Source organism: Nicotiana sylvestris, chromosome 11 (genome assembly GCF_000393655.2).
Source record: "Nicotiana sylvestris chromosome 11, ASM39365v2, whole genome shotgun sequence".
In the NCBI taxonomy this organism is placed as follows: Eukaryota; Viridiplantae; Streptophyta; class Magnoliopsida; order Solanales; family Solanaceae; genus Nicotiana; species Nicotiana sylvestris.
Genome location: NC_091067.1, coordinates 158,734,296 through 158,758,227, shown reverse-complemented (window position 1 = coordinate 158,758,227; position 23,932 = coordinate 158,734,296). Strand labels below are relative to the sequence as shown.

At 35.4% G+C, this 23,932-nt stretch overlaps 1 protein-coding gene across 1 annotated transcript; it reads left to right on the top strand.

Moving 5' to 3' along the window:
- The first annotated feature begins 12,675 nt into the window (after positions 1-12,675).
- LOC104247680 (linoleate 13S-lipoxygenase 2-1, chloroplastic-like) lies at positions 12,676-22,642 on the top strand. Its single transcript, XM_070162584.1, is given in 13 exon segments — positions 12,676-13,027; positions 13,797-14,065; positions 16,356-16,593; positions 17,310-17,594; positions 17,597-17,626; positions 18,197-18,282; positions 19,404-19,514; positions 20,293-20,564; positions 20,566-20,592; positions 20,960-21,226; positions 21,441-21,781; positions 22,150-22,307; positions 22,309-22,642. Coding segments are annotated over 13 exon segments (2,697 nt in total). The 3' UTR covers positions 22,570-22,642.
- The last annotated feature ends 1,290 nt before the right edge of the window (positions 22,643-23,932 follow it).

Sequence of the window (23,932 nt, the reverse complement as noted above, 5' to 3'; positions counted from 1 at the left end):
AATGATCCTTTCAATCACCATCTATATCTTCACGTTATTAGAATCTCTATTTGAAAGCATGTTGGTAATGACCATCACTACTAAAAAGTCTAGTTTTAGCGACAGACAAATTCTCTAGCTAAATAGAAAAATCCGTCGCTAATCTCATTTAGTGACGGATTAGCGATAGATTATTAAGAAATTCTGCTAGCTACGGGCGATTTAGCAATGAAGTTCGTAGCTAATTCCAGTTTTCTTGTGGTGCATAGAATCCAGTTTAAGAGCGAAATTAGTGTATCCTAGTTGGTTGCACCATTTCCCTCCAAAATCTACATCCATTGCCTCTGCCTTATTGTTGCTATCACAAGTAATGGGCACTGAGAAAGTCACAATTAAATTGCCGTAACTGCCCCTAATAATACCTCTAATGCCTGCTTTGCCACTATCTTTTATGTAATTTCCATCAATATTGACTTTGAAGGAGCCCCTTATAGGATGTTGCCATGACACTTGCTTTCATCTTTGTAATAGTACGAGTCTCTCTATTTTGCCGTATAAAATTGGCCATTGAAGTTGTATATCAACTCCTGGATTCAGTTTGGAAATGGTAGCTTTGATTGTCCAAATACCTTGGTGCTTCATATAATTGAGATGGAATTTCTTCTATTTTTCATATCTACACGAGCTCCTTTGTTTTCAAATTTCCCAACAAATCAAAGTGGCAGCAATTTATAGCATTAATTTTGTGCACTCTGTTATTTGTCTTTTCATCCCACAATCGCTTGAAGATCCCTATGACTGGATTAGACTGATGTGTAATTCCAAACGGATTGTCAATTTCATTTCAGATAAAATTAGCTGCTTCACTGTCCGTGAACATATGTCGCATAGTTTCCACCTGAGCATTAGTGCAATAAGAACATCTAGAAGTGATGTTAGTACCAAATCTTCCAAGCATATTATCAAAAGGTAATTTTCTTTTAAAAAGTCTCTGAGTAAGAAAAAAATATTTAAAAGGAATAGAATTTTACCAAACATTACTCATAAAAATATTCTTCTTCCTTTTCATTCTAATTGATTAGCAGGCACATTTATTGGAAAAGTGACCATCCTCGGAGATGTTCCGCACAGGGAAATCATCCATGTGGTAATTATCAATATCCAAGTTGGTGATGCTATCAATGATATTGAGAAGAAGGAATTGTTCCAGCTTATTGATGTCCCAAGTTCCATTATGGTTGAAATTATTCACATGTATTTTAGCTGGTTTCTTAGGGCCTCGAACCTATCTAGCTAAAGGAACTTTACCATTCCAATTGTCCCATCAGAAGCTAGAGTTGTCAGCTTGAATCTTTCTGTGGATATGTAGCTTTACTTTGTCCTTGATTTTCATGATGTTCTTCCATAAGTGTAACGATCCGGCCGGCCGTTTCATGAATTTCAGTCCCGTTCTTCCTATTTCTACTTCCTTATGTGTTGTTCAGCTATATTTCATCTTATTATGTTGGTTGTTCTGTGTTCGGAGTGGTCTTGGAGTGAAATGAAACACTTAGTCTCTAGTTTAGAAGTTTAAGTTGGAAAAGTTAACCGGATGTTGACTTATGAGTAGAAGGTCTCAGATGTAAATTCTGACGGTTCGGATAGCTTTGTTAGGTGATTTTGGACTTAGGAGCGTATTTGGAATATATTTTGAAGGTTTGTGATAGGTTTAGGCTTGAATTGACGAAATTGGAATTATGGAGTTTCCGATCGATAGTGAAAATCCTGATATCGGGGTCGGAATAGAATTCCTAAAATTGGAATAGGTCTGTTTTATCATTTGTCACGTGTGTGCAAAGTTTCAGGTAATTCGGATAAGGTTTGATAGGTTTTTGGATCGGTTGCGGAATTCGAAAGTTTGAAAATCCTTAGGCTTGAATCCGAGAGTGATTTGGTATTTCGATGTTGTTTTGAGTGTTCCGAAGGATGAAATAAATTTGAATAGTGGTATATGACTTGTTCATATTTTTGGTTGAGGTGTCGGGGGCCTCGAGATGAATTCGGAAGGTTTTCGGAAAGATTGGAAGTTGCAAATGAACAACTTCAGCTGTTGTGTTCTGTCATAACCGCACCTGCGGATAGGGGATCCGCATGTGCGAGCCACAGGAGCGTTAAGAAGACTGCAGAAGCGATGTTGGTCGCAGAAGCGAAGATCTTGACTGCATCTACGAGACCGCAGGTGCGAGACCTGGGTCACAGGTACGGTATCTGAGCAGTTAAGTGAAAATCGTAGGTGCGGATTTTTGGGCACAAAAACGGCCCGAAGGTGCGAAATTTTGTCCGCAGATGCGGAAATCACTGGGCAGAAAGTGTATAAGTTCCCCTTCGCGAAATTTATCCCATTCCACCATTTTTGAAGTCGGTATTGAAGCTTTTGGAGGGTTTTGAAGAGGAAATCAAGGGGATTCTTGTTGAGGAAAGATTTTTGAAATTAATACACGTATCTACGGTGAATTTCAGTTGATTAAACATGGAAATTAAAGAGATCAGGGGTGAAAAATTGGGAAATTAGGGCTTGAAATTGGAGAGTTAAATTGGGGATTTGAGGGGCCATTTGAGGTTCGATTTTGATGCTTTTGGTATCGATAGACTCGTGAGAGGATAAGGATTCTAGTGTTGTAATTTTTATTGAATTTCGAGATGTGGGCCCGGGGGTCGGGTTTGACCAATTTTGGGATTTTGAGTTTAATTTGATAATTTTCGCGTGGGCTTTGTCCTTTTGGCTCGTATTAATGTTTTGATTCTGATTTTGGATAGATTCGGGACGATTTGAGACCGAGTCGACAGGCAAGGGCATTGCAGAGTAGATTTCTGTCCGGTTCGAGGTAAGTAACTCTTGTAAATCTGGACCTAAGGGTATGAAACCCCGAAATTTCGTATTGTTTCAATAAATGAGGTGACGCACATGCTAGGTGATAGGGCATGCACCGGTAGGGATTATGACTTGGTCCGTCCCGTGGCAACTGTAGAGTTGTATATTTTTTATAAACTCTATATGAAATCTATGTGTTAGAAATATATCTGTTATCTTGGGCTAAATGCCATGTTTGGGGCCTTGTGCCAAACTGTTTGGACCCTCAGGGGTATTTTACTATTTTCCTCACACTGTTTTGATTCAAAAGCATATCCTCAGTCATGATTTTTACCTGTTTATTGTTTGATTCATTTTTATTTCTTTACTTTCGAATATATGAAAATTGTTTGGGCGGAGTTCCCTGATTTTTCACTGAAATGCCCGAGTGACTGTGAGGTTGATGACTGAGAGAAGTCGAGGTCCTGATGGTGAGGATATATATATATATATATTTATGGATCGAGTTGTACGCCTTGGATCAGACTGCACGCCGCAGCGATATAGCGCTTGGGCTGTAGGAGCCCTTCCGGAGTGTGCACATCCCCAGTGAGCACAGTCGACTATATATATATTTTTACGGATCGGGCTACACGTCGCATCGGTTATTATTATGAGATATCTACTGAGCGGGAGTGCTGAGTGTGAGAGCTGATTGATGAGAGTTGAGTCACGAGTGACTGAGAGGCTTGCCCGAGGGGCTATATATATGAGTGATACTTTGCTTGAGGGGCTTGTTTATGAAATTGTTGTTTTCACTCTTCTTTTATACCGAGCCTCTACTAAATATTGTTGAACAAATATTTTAAATAACTTTCATTGAAACTGGAGTTTTTACGAGATAATCGAAAATTGAACTAAGGATTTGACTTTGTTATTTCTATTGAGATTCTATTTTAGATTTTGTATATGATTTAAATGCTCGTCACTGCACTCATCCTTTATTTACTTTGGTTACTGACTGAGTTGGCGTAATCATGTTACTCCCTGCACCTTGTGTGCAGATCCAGGTGCCAGAGCATCCGAGTGAGAGCATCCATCAGCTTCTGAGTATTTTTCGGAGATAGCAAGGTAGTTGCACGGTATCCACAGCCCTTCCTTTCTCCTTCCTATCTTTAGTATTATCTATTTCAGTCTTATCTTATATTGAGTAGACAGTATTGGACAGTATCTTAGTGGCTCATGACTAGTGATACCAGGATCGGGTAGTGTTGATGTAATTTTGTATTTGTCTTCCGCTTATAATGTTATATTAAAAATAAAAGATTTGAGACTTAATCTGATTAGAAAAGGAATTTACAAAAGACCTCGATGTTGTTAGTGTTGATTCAGTTGGTCTAGTACTGTAATAGGCGCCATCACGACTGTGATGGTTTGGGGTCGTGACAATATGTGAGAATCAGATAAGATCGGTAGTTTCTTAACTAGGTGATATCTTTTGCATTATTTGGATCCGAGAAAAGTGGCCCATAAGAATGGTTGAATTCTGAATCTCCATCACCTTTTGATACTAATAGTTTCGATAACATCTTCCATTCTCCTGTTTATAATACCACACTCATTTTTTGGGTAGACACATATTATTCCATGAACTCTAGTGGTAATTGTTCATACCCACATTTCCACCCCAAAAGAAATTAGCAAAATGCTTTTCCATAAGTCTGATAATGCCTTTTGGTGGAGCCATCGTAGAGAGGATACAGGTAGGAAGTGATTGAAGAACATGATTGATAAGGGTGATTCTTCCTCCATTATACATCATCCTATGTTGTCAATTGAGTTTCTTCACAATCTTATATAGCATGCCATCGAAAAAGCTGATAGTCTTCCTACCATAATATATTGGGCATCCAAGATAATTGAAAGGACAAATTTTATCCATAAAACCGGAGGCTTGTCTCACTCCTTTAATCCTTGTAGGGGAAGTGTTTGGCGTAGTAATGAAGAAGTTTTTATCATTATTGACTTTTTGTCCAAATGTTTTCTCATATCTCCTGATATGTTTCTTGATAAGTTTGATATATGCATTGTTGCCTCCAGAGTGAATAACTCTATCATTAACATATGCAAGGTGATTAATGATCGGACTTCTATGATCCATGGTAAAAGGTGTGAAGTTTGCATGGTCAGTAAGGCTATTCAAGGATCTTGTAAGGACCTCAACTCCAATGATGAAAAGTGATGGTGATAAAGGATCACCTTGCTTAAGACCTTGTGTGTCACGACCCTAAATTCGGACCCCGTCGTGATGGCGCCTATCATGAAATAAGGTCAGCCGACACAAACTCCCAATTCATTTAAGCAATTATAATAACTCAACTTAAATCATTAATAAGGGATAAACCCCAAAATACAGTAAAAATACAGCTCGACATCGGGGTGTCACCAGTCATGAGTGATGAGTGCGTGCTTGTGCTAATTGTTGTAAATTCGGTTTTCTTTAAGTAGTTACTAGTATGTTTCCGATAAAAATTACATCAATAAACTTCGTATCCTCCCAAGAGTTCATCCATATCAAAAGTACCAAAATCTGATAACAAGCGTCCCCTCAAATCCTTAATCAAACATCTCCAATCTCAAGCCCTAGTTTCTTCAATAATTACCCACAAATTTCCATAAATTTCAAGCCTAATCAATGAAATAACACTATAGGAACGAGTTTTATGATCAAAATTCTTACCTCAACAAAGTTCCCTCTGATTCCCTCTTCAAAATCCCCCATCAAAATCCCCCAAAAGCTCCAAAAATCGATTTAAAATGGTGAAGAAAGGCTGAAATTCGCGAATGAGGGTTTATATACTTTCTGTCCCAAGGTTTTTGCACCTACGGCCCTTCCTCCGCTTCTGCAGTACCGCTTCTTCGGTCAAATGCACCACATCAGGGGTTCTCACTAATGCGCCCATTTTCGCATCCGCGATCAAGAAGCCGCACCTGCGCCACCGCAGGTGTGATTGAGCAGTCGCTTCTGCGGTCCCAGCGCCACATGGCCAATTCTGCATCTGCGACCATTCGGGCGCTTCTGCGACCCCGCAACTACGGTCCCCTAGCTGCAGGTGCGGTTATGACAGCAATGGAAAATCTTCAGCTGCCAAAAACCAAACTCAAATCTTCCGTCAACCATCCGAAATCGCCCCGAGGTCCCCGGGACCTTAACCAAAAGCACAAACAAGTCATATACCACTATTCAAACTTATACCAATCTTCAGAACACCTCAAATAATATTAAATCAACCAAAACACATCGGATTCAAGCCTAAGGTTCTAAAAATCTTCCGAGTTATGCTTTTGATCAAAAAGTCTATCAAACCACGCCTGAATGACCTGAAATTTTGCACGCTCATCCCAAATAACACAATAGACCTATTGCAGCTTCCGAAATTCTATTTCGACCTCTATATCAAAATCTCACCTAACAACCGGAAAATGCCAAAATTCTAATTTCGCCAATTCAAGCCTAAATCTACTAAATACCTCCAAAACACGTTCCGATCACACTCCTAAGTCTCAAATCATCTCCCGAAGCTATCCGAGCTATCAAAATTCACATTCGAGCCCTTTTTCACATAAGTCAACATCCAGATGACTTTTCCAACTTATGCTTACTCAAAAGAGACTAAGTGTCTCAAACCTTACCAAAACTATTTCGAATTTAAACCGACTAACCCGATACCACATAAAACGGATAAACAAAGCATGATGAATCATAAATAGGGAAAACGAAGCAGTAACTCATGAAACGACCGGCCGGGTCGTTACATTGTGAGGAGGTAAAGAAACCTTTTCCGATGCCGTTAATTATGATTGAATACCAAACCTCATCCACCACACCCCAAATAAGATATATCTATTTTTCTGAAAACCCAAACTTCCTCAAAACAGACATCAAAAAATTTCAAGACATTCTGTCATAGGCTTGAGCCATATCCAACTTTATGATCATGTATTCCTCCTCTGTTGCTTTTGTTGATATTTTGGGCAATTTGTTGAGCCAGAAGAATATTTTTAGTAATCATCCTTCTTTTGACAAATCCACTTTGGTTTTTTGAAGTGAGTTTTCTAAGCATATGATTAAGCTGCTTGAGAGAATTTTGATATGGTCTTGCTAATGAAATTGCTCAGACTAATAGGTTTAACTCAGAGAAGTTAGTTGGGGCATCCACTTTTGGAATAAGGACTAGACAAGTGTGAGAAAAAAATTTAGTCATTCTTTTCCCATTGAAACAATCCTAGATGAAGTCCTTGATATTCTCCCAACATTTATGAAAGAAAGTGCGATTGTGACCATCTGTTCCCGGTAGCACTAGAGGCACTCATGTTGAAAATAACTTTTTTAATGACAGTAAGATGAGCATTGTCCTCGGCATTGATGAATTTAGGAATAGAGTTGAGAATGTCATAATTGTTAAATTTATGCTTAATGTTTTGAAAATGATGAATCACAGATTTGGATATGTTGTCATCACCTTCAACCCATCTATTTTGTGATCTTTGATTCTATAAAGTTGAAGCCCCCTTCTCCTGTCTTTGATGATGCTATGAAAATAATTGGTATTGGGTCCCCTTCCTCAAACAATTTTATTCTAGACTTATGTCTCAAAAGTGCATCTTGTATACTCATCCATTTGATATATTAAGCCTGGCCATTATTCAGTTCTGCTTTTAATGTGTCTGTGTTATTGGCCAAGTCCAGTTCCTCTGGATCATGTACTTTTACCTCCCATACATGAACCTGCTCATATATATTACCTATATCCTCTTTGGACCATTGAGAGAGTCTTCTACTAAGTAGTTTCAGCTTTTGTTGTAATCTCCACATAGAGTTTTCATTTATCCAAGTTTTCCAAACTTCCTACACCAGTTGCATAAAAGAAGTCTGCTCTGTATAGAAGTCCAAGAATCTAAAATACTTTATCCCATTCTGGCTATCGTTGTAACATTTAATTAGAACTGGCATGTGGTCAGAACCTGTTCTTGGTAGGTGTCTAACCATATTATTTTGAAAAAGTTGGCACCATTGGTCGTTAATAAAAATTCTATCTAACCTTTTCTAGATTATTCTTTTAGGTTCCCAGTTGTTACACCAACTGAACTTAGGCCCAACGAACTCCAAGTCTATAACATCACAATTATCCATACAACTGCTAAAATTCAAGCTTTTGTACATTTTGTAAGGTCTACCTCCTCTCGTTCTCAACCACACTTGTCTGGTTGTTCCCTGACCACATAAGCCAAAATTTTCCATTGATGTTGGATATATAGTGTTGAAATCATAAGAATTTCATGTACCTCTCAATTTTGTTCATACTAACAAAAGGTTCCATGATGACAATGAACGGAACTTTATTGATGATACTAAGGCTTTTGTAGCCTTGGCAAAGCTTTTCTGGTGTTAAATCCTCTTATATTCCAGAAGATAGCACTTATCATGGAAGAAAAGAGGGGTATTATTTTGATTTCCTATCGGAGGAGCATAGGGTTTGTTTTTGTTCTTTTCTTCCTTTTTCTTGCTTATGTTCCCACCATTAATAACTGGAGAGAAACCATCATCTTCACCCTCGTTTCCTTGTTTAGTTTGCACTTGATCTTCAGGAATCACTATAGTGACCCTATTTGGAGAAGTGACTTTTATCTGTTGTTGAGACACCTCCAAGTCTTGACCTTTTTCATATGTTTTTACTCTTTTTTAAAATTTAGATCCACTACCAAGTCAATTCCTGGCATTGCCTTGATTTCTGTTGAGATACTAGTAGATCCAATAGCATTTTTCTGCAAATTTAGAATTTCCTGGTTTCTAGCATCCTGAATGTTGGTCGACTCATGTACAATCTCATCCGGATTGTATGAGGTTGTGTTGACAACTTCCTTACTACTTGCTTGAGTGTGGTTTTTGATGCCATAATTTTGATTAATCTCCCTTGAACCATGATCAGTTCCTTTAGTCTGTTGTGTTGCTGCCCTCTTGTTTAATAGTTTTATCCTTTTTCCTACATATCTATAGCCATCGCTTGACACTTTTCCTCCAGCTGCCTTTTGGTAAATAGGTTTAAAGGTCATCTTGGATTTCTTCTTCAGAAGTTTCTTATTTTTGACAGTATTCTTCTTTTTGAAAGTTCTAGCTTTGATATTTTGAGCCTTCTCCTGCTTGTTCTCTTCCATCCCAGCAACAGTATTTTGTTCTATATAGCCACTTGGACTCTCTTTGTTCATAGCCTTATCGTGATCTCCATTGCAAGTACTCTGACCTTGGCCCTTATGTCATGGCCTAATGTTGCTTTCATGTTCAAATGTTTCATTTGTGCTTTTCCCCTAGTTCTCTAGTTGTACATTCTTTTACCTTTTCCTCACTCTCTTTTTTGTTGTCTTGCTCTTTATTCTCCGCCAATTTCCTCCTATTCAAAAATATACAATTAATCATATAGAAAAATGTATAAGTACCCCCTGAACTAAGGCCAAAGTTTTAACTACACATTTTATCTTTGTGGAGGTTCTATCAGCCCACTAAACTATTTAATAATAGAATTATTAACCCCCTAAATGCTGAGGTGGCATAGAGATTTTGTTTCACACAGAGATTGAGAAGCAAAAAAATGTAAAAAAAATATTTTTGTAATTTTCTGTTATAATTAATAAAAATCACTCTCTTAGTTTTTCTTTTCTTCTTTTTCGCCGAAGACCATGAACGCCGATGACCTTCTTCGGCGAATAATTTTTCCTTTCTTTTATTTTCCTCTAATCTTCTTCCTCTCACTCTCACCACCATCTCGACATCGTATCCACCACCTTCACCTTCCCCCGCCTCCTTTTTATTCTTCACGCACTTAATCTTCACCTCTGCACCACCATCATTACCCAGACACAGATGTTATCTCTCCAGCTTCCTACCGGAATATAGAAGCCACCGAAAAAATAAAATTAAAGCCGGTAAAAATGGTGTTCCTGAAATTTCAATATGAAATAAGCAACAGACCCACATACTCAGACTTTAATCAAACAAGCACTAAATCCAAGAATGGATCTATACGAATGATTGAAAAATTTGAACGTGAAGAAAGAATGAAAAAGAAAATGAAAAAGAAAAAAGTCTAATAGGATAACAAAGAAAAAAAGGGAAAAGAAAGAGAAAAAAGTTCAAAAATTATGAAATAGACATGTGGCAGTGCGTGTATTTCACTACCTGCCAAGAATTTGGTTATCTAGTTTCAAGGTGATATTTATTCTGTTTTAAAAAAGTTCAGGGGGTAATAGGATCCCTCCCCCCTCCCCCCCAAAAATAAGATGTGTAGTTGGAACTGCAGCCTTAGTTCAAGGGGAGCTTATGCATTTTTCCTAATCATATTATGCCCAAGTTTCCTACAAAATTTGCAGTATTTTGGAATGCCCTCGTATTCAACTTTTTGGACAAAACTTTTTTGTGGAGCATCCTCATAAACTTGACCCACATATACAGTCTCTGGTTGTTGCTTTAGCAAGTCAATTTCAATTCTTACCATAGCCATACTAGGCCTCGTTCTCCCCCTTGTTGCCAAATCTATTTCTGATGGTATACTAATCGAGCTAACTACTTGTTTAACATAATACCATGTATGCATGTGAAAAGGGAGGCCAAGAAGAAGCACCCATACTGGAACTACGGGAAGGCCTTCCTCTGGTTTGAAATCGGGAGACCACTTTTATAGCCACATCTGTTGTCCCTCAATCTCAATTACATGTTTGTACCAGACCATGTTGAAATCATCTTCATTAGTGAAGACAAGAAACTCATTTTTATTGAACCCTTCATTGAGATCAGTCCCTTGAGTTTTGACCTAATTCGGTTAATTTGGGGTTTGGGTTTAATGAAACTCCCCACAATAGTGAGCTTGCATTCTGCTGTCATGACGCCGTAGTAGTCAGATGCCTTGAAGAGGACCGTCGGCATTCCATTATGTGTGGTATATGTTGCTATTATAGCCTCCTTTTCCTGGTCAGTTGGTGGAGCCAAAAAGTGAGTGGAAGTGGCAATTTTCGCTGCATAAGAGAGTTTTCGGTCAGTTGTTTCATTAAGAATAGTCGCCGTTGGATTTGGGACAGATTGACCTTCCAGACTCGCATGAATGGCACTGTCCGGCGGGTCTATTGGCTGGAGCGTAACGTTACTCGCTTATTGTGAGAGTTGTTGGTGTTTTCTACGAGAGAGAAAGAGTTGCCGGACGTGAAGCATCTTATCATTAATTAATCCACTGAGTTATTCTTGGCAAATACCGAAAATCGGTTCGGAAAGCAAAAATAATATGCACTAAGTAAGTAATAATAATGCTAATAAAAATATAGCATAATGAGTGTATACATATTTCTACTCCAAAAGTAAAAATGGTTACTTCAATCTCTAGTCAAACATAATAAACTCCTTTACAACAATAAAAAGAAAAGAATTAGTTAATGCTCTCCATATTTCATATAAGATTGGATGTTAGATTGCCATATGTTTGGTTAGGTTCCTTTCAAGTACCCAAATTAGGAAAGCTTAGAAAGAGAAAAATAAGAAAGCCCATATGTATGAAAAATCCAAAAGTCTCTGATTGTCCTTACAAAATTACAAAAATAATGTCCCAATGAATTTAGGCAACTTAATGAGTTGATCCTGTGTCTATTTTAGACGATAAAATCATATCATTTTTGGCTTCTGTTTTTTTTTTTCGCTCCTTATAGACAAAATATTCATGTATTCCATCCCCATTGACAAAAGAATGTTAAAACCAAAGGAGGAGATTTTTTTAATGTGTATACACATTGTAAGTAGGAAATTATACATATATTATCACATCTCCTAGCTATTTTTAATAACCGGTTGGGCTGGCGACCATTTAGGTTAATTCTTAATAATTTAATTCTAGCTATACCATCTTCTTCCTTTTGCCAACTTCTATTCTTAATATTCACTACACATGATTTGAGTGTTTGATCTCCTACATATAACAATATTATTACAAAACTGTTTTCAACTTTAATTTATCCACTATATAACGGTAAAGTTATACTTTGTTCGCTAATAGTACGGTGTCAAAACTTTAACCCCTACACCTATAAATTTTATGTCGATAATGTTAATAGTTCATTGACACTATTCTATCAATCTTTGAATCAACTACTTCACAAACTTGTGGTTGGCTATATATGAAAGAAAGAAGAATTTCTACTTCCTTCTCACAACTGAAAAATCACATTATGCATCGAGAAATGGATGCAGAATTTAGCCATATGGATGCGAAGCCATTATATTTTTAAAGTATAAGTTCATATTTAGCATTTTTTGCAATTTTAGTGAGTTTTTACACATAAATTTATGTGTAAAAACCCGATGCTCTCAAGATGCATCCGCCCTGGATGATAATGACACAAATTCATGTGAAAGACAATTGTCCGTTATTACTACACATGAATGATAATAACACAAATAATGTTGCGTCATTTGGCTCGTAAATTTACTGTTACGCTTACTCATGCACCAGAAATTCGAAGCTTTCTGGAAAAAATGAAAAACAACAAGCAGAAGAAATTTGAAGTTCAAAGTGACAGTTTAAACTTCACTCCACAGCTAGAATTTATAAATATCAGTAGACAGAAATTATATATATCTACGCGATTTATCATCTGCAAAAATCTGTAACCCTAGCCATGCAAATAAGAGGTACAAGCCAAAGATATAACCGAAAAAAAAAAACCATAATGCAAAACAATCATCTATATAAAGAGAACCCTTTATAGAGCATTATACAAACCAAATCATATATCTTCTTAACCAAAGAAGAGAAAAAGAAATTAAAAGAATGTTGAAGCCTCAGCTTTATCAAACATCACAATCTACAAAAACCCTAATCCCATGGAGTACTACTAATTCATTCACTTCAGGAGAAATCTTAGCCTCTTTTCCCATTAATATTTTAAGTAAAAACCTTAGACAAAAGCAGAAGAAGAATTTTAGGGTTCATTATAATGCTGCAAATAACACTAAAGCTGTGCTTGCTTCTACTGAGAAATCCAGTGGGGTAAAAGCAGTGGTGACTGTTCAAAAAACAGTTGAAGGTACTAACTTAGGTTTATCGAGAGGGCTTGATGATATTGGTGATTTGCTTGGTAAAACTCTCCTTTTGTGGATTGTTGCTGCTGAGCTTGATCCTAGTACGTATAATTCACTCATTAATTTCTGCACTAAGTTGTTTAAACTCGATGGGCTCAACGTCCTTTAAAATTTTTAGCACTGCACTCATTGTACTTTTGAAATTATGATTTTCAGACTTGATATTTGTTGAAATTTTAGCGTTGTCCCAGACATATATCTATGCTTTGCATGAAAAATACTGGCCGGTTCAATTAAAATCTGTTGAAACTAAATTAAAGTGTATCCATCTAGGATTTAAAATTGATAGGTTCAACCTTTGTGTTTTCAATATTGAACCCATTTGCACTCTTACAATTATGAGCTCAGAATTTATTATTTATAAATATTTTGACAATTTTTTAAGTATATATCAGCGCTCTACATAAAAATATATGGAATTCAATATTTGAGCCCGTTGAAACTAAAGTGGATTGTGGGAAGCAGGACCTATATATATTTGCTCCCATCCTCCTATATAGCAAGAATAATAATAATAAATTTTTGGATTTAAAAACATAAGTACCAAGAAGATATTTTTAAAATTTTTCAGAAAGGGCATGCATTAGGCAGTGTGGGCTATGCATTGCTACATTTGTTCGACAAAATAATTAACAATATGAACTATTTATAAGATTTCGACAAAAATAAAATTCATGGTTAAAATATTGTTCGAGTTGTCTCTCATTTTCTTCCTAATAAAACTTCCATTCGTGTTTCTTAACTTGCATTTAATTTTTACACTCTTTGAATATTATTAAGTAATTTAGTTCTCTATTATCTCTTTTAAAGAGACTGGAATAAAGAAACCAAGCATTAAGACGTTTGCACATCGGGGACGAGATGTGGATGGTGACACAAATTATGAGGCTGATTTTGTAATTCCTGAAGACTTTGGGGAGGTTGGAGCAGTTTTAGTAGAAAATGAGCACCACAAGGAAATGTATGTCAAGAATATAGTAACTGATGGCTTTCCCCATGGCATAGTTCATATTACTTGCAATTCTTGGGTTCACTCCAAATTTGATAATCGTGAGAAAAGGATTTTCTTCACCAACAAGGTTTGCCAAAATTCCCTCTTCATTTATGCTTTATTTGTTTTACCCAAAATAATTACTATCTTATTATATTTTTGGAAAAAGGATTAATAATGATTTTTTCGCATAGTAGCGTAACTATAAGTATTAAAGGACATCCCAGTGCGCTAAGCTCCAGTTATGCAAGGGGTCCAGGGAAGGGCCGGACCCAAAGATCTATTATACGCAGCCTATATATATCATGCATTTCTGCAAGAGGCTGTTCACGGCTCGAACTCATGACCTCCTGATCACAATGTTAAGGCTCCCATTTCCTAACTATAAGTATTAGTGAACCATAATAGGTTATCTAAAAGCGTGAGTTATTTTTTACATATGTTTCGCGAGTTAGACATGATTTACTCGTCAAGAATAAGAAATAGCTGGTTGATTTTCATAGTAGACAGGAATATGATCTAGCTATAGAAGAAAGAATTCAAAATTCTTTCTTTCTTTCTTAAACATCGTGTCCAATTAAACTGTACTATCACATAAAATAGAACAAAGGGAGTATGATTCTTCTTATACTCTCTCTGTTTCAATTAGAATGACATTCTTTATTTATTAGTCTGTTCCAAAAAGAATGATATATTTCTATGTTTGAAAATAATTTAACTTTTAAACTTTATATTTTACATGTTTTACCTACACAAATGTTATGACCCCACAAAGTTTTTGTCACTTAAGCTTTTAGGACACCAGATGTTATAAAAGTCTTTTTTTTTTTCTTCTTAAACTTTATTTCAAGTCAAACCACATCATTTAAATTGAAACGGAAAGATTAATAGCCTAATTTTTTTTTGGGGGGGGGGGGGTTTAGGGGGCGAGGATTTCTTGGACCATCTATTTTGTTTTCTTTCATTTCACTCATAAACTAGACAACAACAACAACAACCCAGTATAATCTCACTTAGTGGGGTCTTGGGAGGGTAGTGTGTACGCAGACTTTACCCCTACCCTAGGGTAGAGAGACTGTTTCCAAATAGACCCCCGACATCCTTCCCTCCAAGAACATCCCATTTTGCTCTTGGAGAGACTCGAACTCACAACCTCTCGATTGGAAATGGGGGTTGCTTACCATTTAATATTACATACACTAGGCTTCTTGTGTACTTTAAAAAATTGTCCTTTCTGCTAGCCACATGTCTCTATCTAACGGGTAAAGGGCGCAACGTGAGTACAACACGAGCAGCTCAATAATATTTGTGGTCCCAAGCCAAACCTCAATAAGAGGTTTTAAATTTATTTAGTAAAATAGTAATTAATTTTTTGTAACGATGGTATACCGATCATCTTGTATGTATTTTGATAACTCATTCATTTACCTACTGCTCTCACCATTACAAATATTTGAAAACTCCATTTACTAAGGCTTAGAGAATATTTTTATAAGAAATATATATGACGGTTAAGATAATATTTTTTATAAATTTTCATAATTTAATAGTCACAATTTTGTATCACATTTCATACATTTAAAATAGTTGAAGTCAATTCTGAAGTGATAAAAAGTTACTCCAATTATACTAAGAGATTTCGTTCTTTAATATAGTTTTGTTCTTTTGGCAATGACAGTCATATCTACCATCTCACATCGGCCCTTATGTACACTGTTTTACTTTACATTTCTACAAATTTGTTTTGCAACTTAAAAATCTGTAATTTCCTGATCACGACAAAAATCTTATCGTTGCATCAAACTCCCTTCAGTACAGCACAAGACCACATATACTAATCTAGAACATTATAGTGGTCCATTTAAGTATTCGATATTGACTTTTGTTTTTATTTCATCTCACTTATAAACTCGACACATGTACCAAAAAGATATATTGTGGACCTAGTGGTCCTATTAATTGCATTTATTATTATTACAAACACAGGCTGCTCTTCTTGTGTACATTTCTTGTAGCAACATGCCTTTAATTTTGTCTAATGGGTAAACAACAACATGCATGCAGTTAATTATCTAACGTTAGAAATAGTCTATTGAATGATTTTACGTCACATTCCTTGAGGTGTGATCCTTTCTCGGATCCTGAGTGAACGTGAAATGCATTGTACACAACTACCCTACCCTACGACCTACGCTGCCCTTATTATGCCAAGAAAAAATAAAAAGAAACAATGGAATAGAATGTTAAACTTCTATAATTAAGTAAACTTAGTACAAACTATATCTAGCCAAAAATGATATTATAATATATATGTGCAACATGTTGTATTTTAACAGATAATTTATTAATTAATGGTTTATTTCCATATTGATATACAGTCATATCTACCATCTCAAACACCAAGTGCAATAAAGAGATTAAGAGAAAGAGAACTTGTAATAATGAGAGGTGATGGATATGGAGAACGTAAACAATTCGAGAGAATATGTGATTATGATGTTTACAATGATATTGGAGATCCTGATGCTAGTGATGATGCTAAGAGACCTGTAATGGGTGGCAAAGAACTCCCTTATCCTAGAAGATGCAGAACTGGTCGTCCACGAAGCAAGAAAGGTACTCCCAATGTTTCAATTTATATGATACAATTTTTTTTTCTTTTTTTTTTTTTAAATTTCGTGTCATTCTTCTTAAGATTGACTAAAAAGGAAAGATTGTAACCTAAATTAGAACAAAATGAGTATATACTATTTTTAAACAACAGTGTAAATAATTTTTATATTATTATGTTATTTTCTAATTGTTTGTCGTATTGTCCAGATGCTAATTTTACTTATTATAGGTAGTTATCCGTGGTTATATTTTAAGTGATATGATAATATGAAATATTTAAGTTTATACAAGTTAAACTTTGATTGAATCTAAATTATATACATTAACCGTGTAATCTATGTTTACACTATCTGTACTTTTACCTGCTCTAACATAACATGTTAGCATAATTTGCATGTTACCAAACTGCTTGTTATAAAAAAAAAGCGATAAAGATTTATGTTATATATATTGATAATGTAAAAAAAAATATTATCTACCAGTTTACTAAAATATCCAATAGCAAGATAGTTAATTTTTACCAGGCTATTACGTAATATAAATATATATAATTATCTTAGAATTGACCAGATTTTGTACATACTTTTTACATGCACGGTCAATACATAACTCTATTTGTAAAGTCTTTTCTTGATATGATAGTATAAAAGTTCAATAGTATCCAATGTTTAACTTGAGTTGAAGTTTACACTACTCGATTAGTGGTTGCAATATTGCAGATCCATTATCTGAATTAAGGAGTGCCTTTGTATATGTACCGAGAGATGAAGCATTCTCAGAAGTGAAGAGCTTAACATTCTCAGGCAACACCGTGTACTCAGTTCTACACGCGGTGGTGCCGGCATTGGAGTGCGTCGTTTCCGATCCCGATCTCGGATTTCCACATTTTCCGGCGATTGACTCACTGTTCAACGTCGGAGTCAGACTTCCACCACTTAGCAATAAAAGTAGCCTGTTGAATATCGTACCAAGGCTCATTAAGGCCATTTCAGATACAAAAAAAGATGTCTCTTTGAAACCCCTGAGTTGCTTCAAAGTAAGTTCCTATAACCTATAAATATAGAAATATATGTTGCTTGGATCCTTAAAAAAATTCAAAAATCAAAATATTACACTGCAAACTTATGTATGTTGCTCGAATGCTCCAAAATGACGTCGCACCTATCCAGATCCTCCAAAAATGCACAATATTTTGATTCGATAAGGATGCTGCTACATTTTTTGAGGATCCGAGCTACATTGCTGATATCCCTCATTGTTATGTTACTATTTGATCCTACTTTTTCTCCCCCTTTTTCTTCCTCTATTTTTTCTTTCTTCCCCTCTTTCTTCTTCTTCCCTTGTAGTCTGTCCTAGAAAGAATGTTATCTTTCTATATCTAAAAACAACTTAACTTTTATTTTACCATTGATGAGATAATTTATAGCAATAAGTGTCTGTAAGTTAGTTAGACGACAAATTTAAGGTTAATATAATTAAGGCGAATATTTTGGTAAAAAATTAATAAAAAAGAAGTAATATATTAAATTCATCCAACAGTAAATTGCAACTAATCTGATAAAATGTCTTATAAATATTAAGTGATATATTTTCATCGTTATGGCAGGGGACAAATTTTCTTGGTTTAATGATGTGGAGTTTGCTCGTCAAACCTTAGCTGGTCTCAACCCGTGCAGTATACGCTTGGTTATGGTATGTTATCCCCTTTTTGTTTTGAATGAATACGCTAAACCCCCTCTAAACTAAACTATTATATTTTTATCAGTTACATATTTAAATTATTTGGTGTCCCAAAAGCCTCCCCCAATTATATCACCCTCTATATTAAAAAAATCCTCATCGATATTTTAATTAAATATGTAAGATAACTCGCCAAAAGGCGTCTGGGAGATGAAATTAATAAAAATGGCCCCAATTTGCCATTTCTAATGGTTAATTACTGTTACACTCTTTAAAAAATTTAATTTTTGTATTTTCCCTCTATTTTCTTTAATTGTATTCTAGCCTTCTTCTTCATAATTTTTATTTTTCTTCTTCCTGTATTCTTATGGGTTTCATCTGAAATTTTTGTCTTTTCTTGTTTTTCCAAACTTATCTTTGTTCTTCATTTAGGTTTTCTTCTTTCAACCAAACCCTAATTTTTTTATCCCAAATCTGGTATTAGACTAAAATTCCTGGTGAAAATGAAGGTTAATGGGAAAAATCCAATGTTTAATGGTAAAAATCATGATTGAGACACGGTGTAGTCATTATCGGATTGGATGGAAGATATATTTTTTTTTAACAAATGATCATATGTTTATCCCTTCATCCTCTTTCTTTGATTTTTTAACCCCCAAACATTTACCCATTTAATTTTTTTAATTATTAGTTAAATATTTTAATTAAATTGATATATCATATTAGATTGAGTAAATAGAAGAGTGTATCACACACTCCACTAAAAATTCAATGAGGAATTTTTAATATATAGGTGTATATAGTAGGGGGGGAGGGGTTGTTGAGGATACCGTATAGTTTAAGTAGGTAACTGATAAAACCGTGATAATTTAGGGGGGGTTTTAGGGTATTCACATTTTTTCCTCTCTCTTACAATCGCGATGTCTGAACCAGCTTGCGCGTATATGGTATTATCTTGTTTATTTTATGTTATTTTGCAATTATTATTTTAGTGCAGCTGAATTCCTTACTTCTTGCTTTAGAAAAATTGCTCGATAATTGATGTCTTTTCTAAACCTGTCCATGCACTAATTTGGTTAAAAGATCAATTTATAGATTGTAACACTAAGCTAAAATACTTCATGAAAAACCAGGAATGGCCATTGAAGAGCAAGTTAGACCCTGAGATATATGGACCTCCTGAATCAGCAATCACAAAAGAGCTAATTGAACAAGAAATTGGAGGACTCATGACTGTTGAAGAGGTATATACAAATCTTTCTCTTTTTTGAAATTGCGAGAAAAAACATTATTTCTGTTTTGTTTGTGGACACACATCCTTTTATTGCATAAATAGCCTTTTTGGAGGCCACTCTTTAAATTATGTCCTCTATTAGTTCAGTGGGCTAAATTTGGCTGCAAAAAGAAAAAAGTAATTCATCCAACTACTTTTAAAGGCGAAATTTAGGTGAAAATGGCACTGGCTTGCCAGTTTTTGAAGTGGTAGTTGAAAAATAACCAGCATTTGTAAAATCATTAAAAAATAGACATTGTTTCGTTGAACATGGAAAAATTCCAGCATAATATGGTGGATTATGGAGCACCTGCGTATAAATTTTCAATATATTATATTGGAACTCCACCACATGGAAAGTTCCAGCATAATATGCTAGATTATGGAGCTCCTGCGTTTAAACTTCCAGCATATTATGTTGGAAGTCCAGCACATTATGCTAAAATCTCATATGTAAAAAAATTAAACTCCATCATATTATACTGGAGTTTTTATGGATTTTTAAGGATGTGTTTGTTATGATTTTATCTTTACATAAAAAACTGGCTAAATTTCGCTTACTTTTGAAACTGTGGCTATTTTTCAATTATATGTTTTTTATTTTTTCCCTTTTTAGTCTAGTGAACTAAGGGGATATAATTTAAAAAGTGGGCTCAAAAAATGCCATACAATGCAAATAATCCATTTACAAGCCTGTGCCTATAGTCTTCCTCCTGCTTAATTAATTCTTGAGTTATATATAAATGCAGGCAGTTGAACAAAAGAAGCTGTTTATTCTTGATTATCATGATTTGTTGTTGCCATATGTGAACAAAGTGAATGAACTCAAAGGAAGAGTGTTATATGGATCAAGAACTTTGTTTTTCTTGACACCAGATGGCACATTGAGAACTTTGGCCATTGAGCTAACAAGGCCACCGGTATATGATAAACCTCAATGGAAAGAAGCATATTGCCCTACTTGGCATGCCACTGGTTCTTGGCTATGGAAGTTGGCTAAAGCTCATGTTCTTGCTCAAGACTGGCTATCACCAGCTAGTTAGCCACTGGTAAGTGATGACACATGCATTTTTCCAACTTACGTCTTATCTATGTTGCTCGAACTCTTCAAAAAAATTGCCGCACCCGTGTCGGATCCTCCAAAATGCATTACTTTTGGAGGATCTGACACGTATCTACAAGCATTTTTGAAGAGTCTGATCGACATAGCTTCTTATATCACTCATCATTTGGAGGGTACTTAAATAAGCTTATAATTATATCTGACCAGCTTATAATCATTTTTTGGTTTATCTATGTGTTTGGTAAATACCAACGTCAAACTATGTGATCATCTCATCTAAAAGCTTAAACTGTTAGAAAGAACACACTTGAAATATTAATTCACTGAAATTGATTTTTTTCAAAAATTTGCAGGCTAAGAACTCATTGTGCTACAGAACCATACATCATAGCAACAAATAGGCAACTTAGTGCAATGCATCCAGTATACAGATTAATGCATCCTCACTTCAGATATACTATGGAAATAAATGCCTTAGCTAGAGAAGCTCTTATTAATGCTAATGGCATTATTGAGAGTTCCTTCTTCCCTGGCAAATACGCCGTGGAGTTAAGCTCTGTTGCTTATGGTCTTGAATGGCGATTTGATCGACAGGCACTCCCTGAAGACCTCATTAGCAGGTAATTTACTACTATCATTGTATTTTATCCTGTCTAATTTCTCATGTTACTGGTCCTACTTATTATGCAAAATTACATGCAGTTATGTTTTAAGTTATCTGATAGTATAAATATTCCACTCAGACAGTATATAGAAGTAAAACTCATATTAAGTAAATATACATATTTTGTTGGAAAAGTATAAAAAGCGTTTATTTTGTGCAAACTTTAACAGGGGAATGGCTGTGAAAGATCCAGATGCACAATATGGCTTGAAACTAACAATAGAAGACTATCCTTTTGCAAATGATGGTTTTGTACTATGGGACATCCTTAAACAATGGGTAACAGACTATGTCAACCACTACTATACAGAAACCGAACTCATAAAATCCGATACAGAACTCCAAGCTTGGTGGTCAGAGATCAAAAATGTTGGACACGGTGACAAGAAAGATGAGCCGTGGTGGCCAGAACTAAAAACCCCAGATGACTTAATTGGAATTATCACAACAATTGTTTGGGTAACTTCTGGACACCATGCAGCAGTAAACTTTGGACAATACAGTTATGCAGGTAACCCCCCCCCCCCATCTTTTAAGTTAAAAATCTTAGTTTTTGTGGATAGTTATCTTTTAGTTGACACTGATAGTGTAAAAGTTCTTATACACCATCGGTGTATAGAGGTTAAACTCGTTTTGAAACAAATTTAAGTTCTATGCATCGGTGATGTGAAAGTCATTACACAATCATCCATTTATAGAATAATTACAGATAAATCTCAACGATAAATATTAAGTAGTAAACTGATAAAAATGATAACTATCTACTATCATAAGTTAAAACTACACTGATAGCATAAAAAATCTTTATATTATTTTCTACTTATTGTATTTATGTTGTCCTCAAATCATAGAATATTGACTCTGCTATTGCATATGTAGGCTACTTTCCAAATAGGCCAACAGCTGCTAGAGCAAAAATGCCAACTGAGGATCCAACTGATGAAGAATGGGAGAGTTTCTTGAAAAGACCTGAGGATGCATTATTAAAATGCTTCCCTTCACAAATGCAGGCAACAAAAGTCATGGCAATTTTGGATAGTTTTATCTAATCATTCTCCAGATGAAGAATATCTTGGAGAGACAATAGAACCTTACTGGGCAGAGGATCCTGTAATTAACGCGGCGTTCGAAAAGTTTTCTGGAAGATTAAAGGAACTTGAAGGGATTATTGATGGTAGAAATGCTGATAGCAATTTGATGAACAGAAATGGAGCTGGAGTTATGCCTTATGAATTGTTGAAACCATTTTCTGGACCTGGTGTTACTGGACAATGTGTGCCTTATAGCATTTCCATTTGATTTTCAAGACATAATTTTTGTAATAAGATGCAAGTGAAAGAAAAATAATACAAGCCAAATGGGCTCTTTTAAATTTCTTTTGCAAATGCTCGTGATTGAATCAATTTCAGTTCCTTCGGGTGTATAATGTTTTCACAATGTAGTTTTTCAGAGTTAGCGACTTCAGTTTATGAAGAGAATTTGCAAGACACAAATGTTAGTATGTCACTTGTATGAACCTCTTTAAGATTGAGCTTGTTCAATTGAAATTAATGTTATGCTGCCCTTCCTTTGTTCGAGAGAAAGCAAGGACTTTCTTTTAGTTACCGGCCCAAACAAAGCATATTAGCCTCTGGAACGATCGATACATTGGATCGAAGTATTGCGAAGCTATGAATATTGTTCATTAGGTCGTTTATGATGAGTACACAAAATTTGTGATGACCCGATAGGTCATTTTTAATTTTAACCTTCATTTATGTATTCCGAGAACTCGAATAGCTCCATTCAGTCTTTTTCAATTTGCATGCAATCAGTATCTTTTCCGAAAAAATTTTTATGTGAAAAAACAAAGAAAATATGAAATTTTACCTTATAAAACTCATTTGAGTGTACTACGGTCAATGTTTTGAGCAAACAGACCCGGATCAATATTTTTACGATTTCGGTGGGTCTGTATCATAATTTGGAACTTAGGCGTATGCCCGAAATCAAATTTGAAAGTTCCTAGCTTGAATTATCGCCATTTAACGGAAACTAGAAATTTAAAGGTTTAAAGAATTCCTAAATTTGGCCATAATTGGATTTTTGTTGATATCGGGTCCCGGTTTGGATTTCGAGAGTTTGATCAGCTTTGTAACAATATTTATAACTATGTTCAAAATTTGAAGTTATTCCGAGGTGCGTAGGCGCGTTTTCCGTTAGTTTTTGAAAAAAATAAATGGTTTGATTTTATAAAGCTTGAATCGAATTTTGATGATTCCAATAGCTTCGTATGATGATTTCGGACTTAGGTGCATGTCCGGATTTGAATTTGAATGTCCATCGGACAATTCGGCGCATTTTTGTGAAAGTTTGAAAATAATTTTTTTTTGGAAAGTTTGACCGGGAGTTGACTTTATTGATATCGGGGTCGGAATTCGATTATGAAAATCGGAACAACTCCATTATGTACTTTAGGACTCGTGTGCAAAATGTGAAGTTATTCCGGATTGATTTGATACATTTCGGCACAAAATATAGAAGTTGAAAGATTTAAAAACTCATAATTCAATTCGATACGCGATTCATAATTTCGACGTTGTTTGACTGTCACGACCCAAAATTCAACAAGTCGTGATGGCGCCTCACCTCACCCTCTAGGTATGTCAAATAACAACAATCC